This window comes from Pseudorca crassidens, chromosome X (assembly GCF_039906515.1).
Source record: "Pseudorca crassidens isolate mPseCra1 chromosome X, mPseCra1.hap1, whole genome shotgun sequence".
NCBI classification, from domain to species: Eukaryota; Metazoa; Chordata; class Mammalia; order Artiodactyla; family Delphinidae; genus Pseudorca; species Pseudorca crassidens.
Genome location: NC_090317.1, coordinates 90,865,815 through 90,874,664, shown reverse-complemented (window position 1 = coordinate 90,874,664; position 8,850 = coordinate 90,865,815). Strand labels below are relative to the sequence as shown.

Below are 8,850 nucleotides of genomic sequence, written 5' to 3'. Positions count from 1 at the left end.
TGAGGAGAGGGAGAAAGAGATGAGCAGAAGGGGAGGGAGAGGAGAAGGATGAAGACAAAAGATGGGAGGGGAGGGAAAGGGAGGAGAAGGAGAGAGGAGTGGAGCAGATATAGAAAGGGGAAGGGGAGAGGTGGCTGAGCAAAGGGGAGGTGGAGGAGGAAGAGATGGAGGGAGAGAAGGGGGACCAGGGAGAAGAGGAGGAGGGGGAGAGGAAGAGGGGAAGAAGAGAGAAGAGGGAGGGAGGCAGGAGTAGAAAGAGAAGGAAGAAGGGGAAGAGGAGGAGAAAGAAGGGCAGCTGAGAGGAGGGAGGAGGGAGAGACGGGGGAGGGAGGAGGGCGAGGAGAAGAAAGGGAAGAGGAGGAAGAGGAGGGTACAGAAGAGGGAGAGGAGGAGAGGAAAGATAAATGAGGAAGAAGGGGAAAGGAGCAGGATGGGAGTGAGAGGATGGAGTGGAAGATAAGGGAGAGATGAGGGAGGGGAGAGAGGAAGAGGAGGGGGAGAGGAGGCAAGAGGAGGGTACTAGGGAGATGGAAAGGGGGGATAAGAGGATTGAGGGGATGGAGTGGGAAGAGGGAGAAAGGAGGGAAGAAGGGGTGGAGAGGGGAGAGGAGGGCTTCTGTGTTGAGGACCCCTCCTGTTCTCACAGGTCAAACCCCAGAGGCCCCATGGAGTTCCCTGGCCTTGGGGCCCTGGGGACCTCCGAGCCCCTGCCCCAGTTTATGGACCCTGCCTTGGTGTCCTCACCACCAGAATCGGGGGTCTTCTTCCCCTCTGGGCCTGAGGGCTTGGATACAGCAGCCTCCTCCACCACCCCCAGCACCGCCACGGCTGCAGCTGCTGCACTGGCCTACTACAGGGATGCTGAGGCCTACAGACACTCCCCAGGTAACTTCTTTGGGTAGCTGTCTTGGCACTGGCTCTGTGTTATTGGGGTTGCCATGGAGACCCTTAGCTAAGGCAGAATCCTACTAAGAAGTCATCCTGAAAATGGCCGGAAGCCTTCACGTGGCTGTGCTGACCCCTAGTTAAGTCCAGACCTGGGAATGCCAATGCTCCCCAGCCTGCCATCTTGGGATAGCCATACTGGGAAGCAATGATGGAAGTAGGTGGTGGCCCGAGTTGCCAACTGATCTATGGGCTCCAAATCCCAACAAGTCATCCTCAAAGCCCACTTGGAAATGGCTGGAGGTTATTTCAGTTGCCAGAGTGACCAGTGGGGCTCAGGACCCAGGAGTCACCCAATGGCCAGTAGCTATTCTGGTCACCTGCAGAAAGGTTGGAAACTTGGCCACCATGTTGGGGCTCTTGGGCATCATTAGACCCTGAAAGCAAGATGACTTTAGACTGATTGCTCTTCTTCTTTCCTCCTCCTTTTCCATACCCCCCAATAGTCTTTCAGGTGTACCCACTGCTCAACTGTATGGAAGGCATCCCAGGGAGCTCACCATATGCTGGCTGGGCCTATGGCAAGACCGGGCTCTACCCTGCCTCGACTGCATGCCCCACCCGCGAGGACTCCCCTCCCCAGGCCCCAGAAGATCTGGATGGGAAAGGCGGCGGCAGTTTCCTGGAGACCTTAAAGACAGAGCGGCTGAGTCCAGACCTCTTGACACTGGGGCCTGCACTGCCTTCATCAATTCCGGTCCCCAGCAGTGCCTATGGGGGCCCTGACTTTTCCAGTACCTTCTTTTCTCCCACTGGGAGCCCCCTCAATCCAGCAGCCTATTCCTCCCCCAAGCTTCGTGGAACTCTGCCCCTAACCCCCTGTGGTGAGGTTCTCTAAAAGGGACTGGGAGGTGGAGGTTGGTGGGGGGGTGGTGGTCTAGGGCGAAGCTGGACTGAGCCTGGCTCCCTCTTCCCCTCTGTCCACCCCACCAGAGGCCAGAGAGTGTGTGAACTGCGGAGCAACGGCCACCCCACTGTGGCGGCGGGACAGGACGGGCCATTACCTGTGCAACGCCTGTGGCCTCTATCACAAGATGAACGGGCAGAACAGGCCCCTCATCCGGCCCAAGAAGCGCCTGGTAAGACCCAGGCCTGCCTCCACCGCTGTGCTCACCCTGTGCAGGGATTCCAGTCCTCACGCTCTACAAGAACCCACATCCCCCACCCCTTCCCCATCCACAAAGGAAGCCAGCTTTGTATGGGACCGCCTATCCTCAACCTATCCTCACAGTCTGCAAGCAGGAACCCCATCCTCTCCCTGCACTGCAGTTTTCATCCTCGGCTTCACACTGGGATCACCTTGGGGCACTTCGAAACCACTAGGGCCTGGGGCCCTCCCCACATGTATTGGTTTAATTGGTCTGGGATGCCGTCTGGGCAACAGGACTGTTTCTAACTCCCCAAGTGATTCCAGTGGATGGCCAAAGTTGGGTACTACTGGTGTATTCCCCCATATAATACCCAAAATCCCTATCCCGGCCAGGAAGTCCTGTCCTCACCCACACAGAACCCCCAGCCTTCGCCCTGTCAGAAACCCTGCCTTAACCTGACCCTCACCTCTTTTAGTCCTCCACCCACCAGTGTGCTCATCCTCACATTCTCTCTCCCCCAGATTGTCAGCAAACGGGCAGGTACCCAGTGCACCAACTGCCAGACAACCACCACCACACTGTGGCGGAGAAACGCCAGTGGCGACCCTGTGTGCAATGCCTGCGGCCTCTACTACAAGCTACACCAGGTGCCCCGGGGCCCCTCGGAGCCTCCCTCCTCTCCTCCCGCTTCCCTTCCTTCTGCTCCTCCCTTCTCCCTTCCCTTCTCCGTTTGTTATTCTCCTCCCTCTTCCTCCATGCCCCCTCCACCTTCCCCACCCCTCTCTCCTCCACTCCTTCATCTCCTTTCTTCCTCCTGCTCCCTCCTCCCTCCTCCTCCCTTGGCCATCAGCTAACTTCCACTCCCCCGTCCTAGACCAGGGGCAGCTCCCATTAGCCTGAAAGGCTTTGCCAAGCTCAGGGCCTCACAACCTCGGGATTCTTGAGGACGATACCTGTGCCACGCCAGGGGCGCACTCCCTAGTCCTTGAACCAATTCCCTATTCTTAAGAAGTGGGGTGGAGAGAGCATCCCTGGAGGAGACGTAGAGGCAAGATGTGGAGTTGGGAAACACCCATGGCCTCCCTCTTGGCAGGTGAACCGACCACTGACCATGCGGAAGGATGGTATCCAGACTCGAAACCGCAAGGCATCTGGAAAAGGAAAAAAGAAACGGGGATCGAGTCTAGGAGGTACAGGAGCAGCTGAAGGGCCAGCTGGCAGCTTCATGGTGGTGGCTGGGGGCAGCAGTAGTGGGAATTGTGGGGAGGTGGCCTCAGGCTTGACATTGGGCCCACCTGGCACTGCCCACCTCTACCAAGGCCTGGGCCCCGTGGTGCTGTCAGGGCCTGTTAGCCACCTCATGCCTTTCCCAGGGCCCCTGTTGGGCTCACCCACAGGCTCCTTCCCCACAGGCCCCATGCCTCCCACCACCACCACTGTGGTGGCCCCACTCAGCTCATGAGGGCACAGAGCATGGCCTCAGGGCAGGGGTTGGTGTCCCTCCCCTCTTGTAGCCAGATGTCTGTCCAACCCAACCCTCTGGGCCCCAGACAAGCCTTGGCGTGGACATTCAAAGCTTTTGTAAAATAAAACCACCAGAGTCCTGAAACTGAATGTGTGAGTCTGTGTGGGACTAAATAAAGAACAGTGGTGGGGGGTTGTGTATCAGTGTCCGTGATTCTTTGATGACAGTGTGTGGCTGCCGTGTATGACCATGTGAGATGGCACGCAACGCTTCACGATTGTGACAGAATATGTGACACCGCGTGTGACGGCGTCCAGGTTGTATGAGACAGCACATGCAGCCACACGTCGTGGTGAGAGCTGGTGTGCAGCGGGCAGTAGGGATGAGGCTGTATGAGACGATGTGCATGACTCCAGATGCCTGCAAGAGGCCAGGCACGGGTGACTGTGTGAGCAGACGTGGAGGTGTGCCCGTGACAGCGTGTGCTGAGGAAACACATGGGGTTGTGCACCACTCGGGGTGACCTTTGAGACAGCACGACAGCATATGCACTGGGCACAGAAGTGGATCCATACACATTTTGGAAAGTTGAACAAGAACTACTGTGTGACAGTGTGTGAGGCATAACAGTGTGACCGTGAGGGTCTGCGTGTCAGGATGTCTCTGTGGGTCTGGTGATGAAAGTATTTCTGTGCAAGTCTGTGTGTGTATGTGAGCGTATTGTGTGGTGTGGGCCATGTCAGTGTCTCTAAGTGGCTGACAATGGGAGCAGCCCTGTGTACACATATTTATTGAAGTGTTAACATGTATAGTTTCAGTTGGTGTAAGCTAGGGACCCTCTTCCAAGGGACATTAGACATGCTGAGGACAGGAAAGGGAGGAAGGGGTGGGGCAGGAATGGTAGCTGTCAAGAAGGTCAGAAGGCCAGTATGGGACCATGAGGTTGTCCATGGGCCTTCCTGTCACTCATCTCTTATCTCTTTCAGCCCAGCTCAGCCTGCAGCCCTGTGGGAAATGGTAGAGAACGAGAGGGGTAGATTAGGAGGACAAAATAGCCTCTGGGGGTGATATTTAGACCCTGGAGGTCGGGGAGCTCCCCACAGTACCATCTCCCTCCCCAACGCACCTACTCACCTGGGTAAACTGCTCCCCCCAGAGTGGCATCTGTACTTCCATTTAACAAACGCTTCCACAGAAACAGTCACCCAGTCAGGTGACATCCTAAGCCAGACAGGTTAAGTGGTTCACCCGAGGCCACACAGCTGATGGCACAGGGTTAGCCAGGCTCCATGGCTCAGGCTTCCCAACGGCTCCTAACAGCAAGCAGCGCCTTTAACTGAGTGCTCACTGTGGGTCGGCAATGCTGAGAGGCTTCAGTTGCTTTAGTTCATGAAAACTGAAAAAAAAAAAAGACTAAGGAAAGTACACTCATGCTCCTTTTACTAATGAAAAACTGAGGCTCAGAACTTGCCCTGACCACGCTGAGTTTAAGTGGATTTTAGATGGGCGACCCTCCCCTACCAAAGTGAGCCTTGCTCACACTTAACTGGGCTGCTTCTCTTTACAGCTTCTCCCCCCTGAAGCCCCAGAGGTGGGGACTGTGGGCCGGCACATCCTGAACACAGTATGCGTGAGCAGCTGTCCTCAACAGAACAGCATCCCTTCAGCAAGTCACCACACTAGCCCACTCGAGAATCACAGTAGTCCACACTCCTTACAGGAGCGCGCCCTGGCCCTGTAAAAGCCTCCTGCCTGGCTGCCCCATGGAATCCCAGCCCTCTTACCCTGGAGGAGCCCCTGTCTTCGTCTTGAACAGAAACCCCTCTCAGGGCACTTCCCTGGTGGTCCAGTGGCTAAGACTTCATGCTATCAATGCAGGGGGCCCGGGTTCGATCCCTGGTCAGGGAACTAGATCCCACATGCATGCTGCAACTAAGAGTTCGCATGCCACAACTAAAGAGCCTGCATGCTGCAACTAAGGAGCCCACCTGCCGCAACTAAGACCCGGTGCAACCAAATATAATAAATAAATATTTTTAAAAAAGAAACCCCTCTCAGAACCTGTGTGGAAATGTGCCTGGCCCCGCCTTGTTCAGGAACCCCAGTCCTCACTCCCTATAAGAATGGGTGCCCTAGCCTGGTACAGGAATCTGGTTCTGGAATTCTAAGGGAAACCTTTCTCTAATTATCAACAGGAAACCCATCCTGAGTCCAGACAGGAACACCAGCCCTCACCTTGCACAGGAGTAACCCCAGTCCTCCCATATGGCACAGGAACCTCTGCCTTACTCTGGTTAGGAATCTCTGAGCTCACACTGTAAGGAAGTCCCTGTACCACCCCTAACAGAAATGCCTGTCTTGACCCTTTCCCCAAGCCTCAATCTCTTTATAGGAATCCTGTCTTGACCTTGGACAGGACACCTCGTCCTCACACTGTACTGGAGCCGTGCCCTCCAGGTAGCATTTTTAAAATACTTTGCTCACAAGAAAATCTAGTGAGTGTAGAAAATCTAGACTGAGTGTAGAAGCCCTTGCCTCCACGGTTGACGACTCCCGATGATGTCACTCTGCACAACAATCCTGATCTCGTGACCCACCCCGTAGAGTACGAAGGAACCCATGGACTAACTCTCAACATGAACCTCAGTCTTGAACTTACACAGAAAACCCTTTCCTGACCCTGTGTCAGGGACGCCCGTCCTGACCCTCTACTTTAAGCCCATATCTCATCCGATACAGGCACCTATGGCCTGATCTGGCACAGGACTTCCTTCCCAGACACTGTACAGGGCTTCTCATCCTCATCCTGTGTTAGCTCCATGGCCCTGACCCTCTACAAGAAGCCTTGAATACAACTGTACTGGAACTTCTGACCAGACTCTCTGCAGAAAACCTTTTCCTGACTCTCAACAGAAATCCTTAACTTGACTCATTTATAGGAAACTCTTACCTGATCCTTTACAGGAACTCCTAACCTTCCCCTCTGGAAATACTCTCCTGACCCTGCACAGGAAGCCCTGTGACTCTCTATGACAGCCCCTGCCCTGGGCTTGTCCCAGAAGCCCCACACTCGCCTTGCATAGGAGCTACTGTCCTGAGCCAACAGTAGAAACACTAACCTGAATCTCTGAAGGTGACAGTGTCCTACCTCTGCACAGGATATCTGTCCTGACCCTGCGTGGGACCGCCCTCTGAGTCCCAGCAGGAACTTGTGTCCTGAGCTGGTACAGAAAACCCCGCTCTCACCCTCCACAGGAACCTCTGACTTGAGAGACATCCAAGAAATGAACCAGTATAAAAACACCTGGAGCTTCCCTGTGTGTGGGAGTGACATATCACACTTCCAGGCCTGGCCCCTAGAAGTCTCTCACACAGTCCCCCACTTTCTCTTTCCCCATCTACCTGCTGAATAGTGAGAACTCCAAGGGCTCAGAGGAGAGCAGAACTGCAAAATGGAAGTTGCCTGGGTCCATGAATGACCAGTAATAAATATTCACAGTGGATTCTGTATGAGTAAGAAACATGTATTGGGGCTTCCCTGGTGGCGCAGTGGTTAAGAATCCGCCTGCCAATGCAGGGGACATGGGTTCGAGCCCTGGTCCGGGAAGATCCCACATGCCGCGGAGCAACTAAGCCCATGTGCCACAACTACTGACCCTGCGCTCTAGAGCCTGTGAGCCACAACTACTGAGCCTGAGTGTCACAACTACTGAAGCCTGCGCGCCTAGAGCCCGTGCTCCACAACAAGAGAAACCACTGCAATGAGAAGCCCGTGCACCACAATGAAGAGTAGCCCCCACTCAACACAACTAGAGAAAGCCTGTGCACAGCAATGAAAACCCAATGCAGCCAAAAATAAAATAAATAAATTTATAAAAAAAAAAAAGAAACATGTATTTGTGAAGCCCGAGATTCTGGGTTTTACAGCAGCTAACATAATTTAGCCCAATTAATAACAACCTCTTGACTGAACTGGACATGAACACCTAATCCTAATATCTATATGAACACAGATCTGAACCTGTACAGAAACACCTGTGCTGACCCTGAATTGGGCTGCCTAATTCTTCATAGGAATCTGTCATGATGCAGTCTAAGGAGCCCCATCCTGAATTTGTATGGGAACCCCTAGTCTGGAGCTCCCTAGAAACAACTGGTCTGCCCTGTATAGAAACCCCTGCTTAGTTCAGTAGAGGAACAACACTATAGAAACTATAGGAATCCCTATCCTCACTCTGTCCAGGAACATTTGCTTGACCCAGTACAAGAACACCAGAAATGACCTGACCCTGTCCATGAACCCCTGTCCTCACACCTCACACAAAAGGAATACCTCTCCTCAGGAAACATGTAACCTCTGCACTCAACCTGTAAAAGAATCCCAGCCAGAAAAAGGAAACCAAAGACTGACACCCTACAGCAGGGATCATCAAACTATGGCCTTCAGGCCAAAGCTAGACTACAGCCTGTTTTTACATTTTTTAAGGGAAAGAAAGAAAATAAAGGAGACAAAGGGGAAGGAAAGGGAGGGGAGGGAAGGGGAGGGAGAGAAGAAGGAAAAGAAAGAAAGGAAAGCAAAGAAAGAAAGGGAGGGAGGAGGGGAGGGGAGGGAAGAAAGAAAATGTCACAGCAGCAGTACGTGGCTTGCAAAGCCTAAAATATTTACTATCTGGCCCTTTATAGAAAAAGTTTGCCAACCTCGGCTCTACAGGAACCTCTCTTCTGACTATACAGAAAAAATAGGCCTTGGCCTTTACAAGACCTCAGTGTGTATCATTGTATATATGTTTTCTTTGGTGTATCTGGAGGTTTAAAAGTCTTAGGGCTGTGACCCTCTTCCACTGGGACAAAAAGACACGTTCAGGTAGAAAAAGAGTGGAAGGGAAGAGAAGGCTGGAACTGGGGTTTGCAAGAGGGTAAGAGGGCCCGGCTACTGGGCGGCGGGGCTGTCAATCTGTTAGTTAGTCAGCGATGCTGAACCCCAGACCGCTTATCTCTCCCGCCCCAGCCTACAGCCCGGTAGGAAATGGTGAAGAATGAGAGAGGGAGATTAGGAGGACAAACCGGCCTCCTACGGGTCTGACATTTAGGCATTTAGACACAGTGTGGGGGGGAGTTCGGGGGTGGTGCACAGTGGCAACTCCCCCTACCCTCTAGGCACACACTTTCTATTACAGCTTGGGGGCAGAGGTGACCCAGTGGAGGGAGCCGACAGGGCGAGCCGCCGCCCAAAGAAAAACTCCCCTCCTGAGGTCCATCCTGGCTCCGGCACTATAATTACCACAATTTTCCAGATGAGGAAACTGCAGCCTAGAGATGCTCAGTAACTTGCTCAAGGTCACATGGCTA

The 8,850-nt window shown here is 53.6% G+C and overlaps 1 protein-coding gene across 1 annotated transcript; it reads left to right on the top strand.

Moving 5' to 3' along the window:
• Nucleotides 1–665: 665 nt before the first annotated feature.
• On the top strand, nucleotides 666–3,624 carry GATA1 (GATA binding protein 1). Its single transcript, XM_067723617.1, has 5 exons — nucleotides 666–885; nucleotides 1,392–1,769; nucleotides 1,879–2,024; nucleotides 2,558–2,683; nucleotides 3,130–3,624. Exons 1-5 carry the CDS (start codon nucleotides 666–668, stop codon nucleotides 3,496–3,498), a joined length of 1,239 nt encoding a protein of 412 aa, XP_067579718.1. The 3' UTR covers nucleotides 3,499–3,624.
• Nucleotides 3,625–8,850: the final 5,226 nt, after the last annotated feature.

Bases quoted from the DNA above. Each gene is read 5' to 3' on its own strand.
- GATA1 (XM_067723617.1), top strand. From the start codon at position 666: ATGGAGTTCCCTGGCCTTGGGGCCCTGGGGACCTCCGAGCCCCTGCCC. The intron at 886-1,391 runs GTAACTTCTTTG...ACCCCCCAATAG, and splicing joins GGCCTACAGACACTCCCCAG to TCTTTCAGGTGTACCCACTG. The intron at 2,025-2,557 runs GTAAGACCCAGG...TCTCTCCCCCAG, and splicing joins TCCGGCCCAAGAAGCGCCTG to ATTGTCAGCAAACGGGCAGG.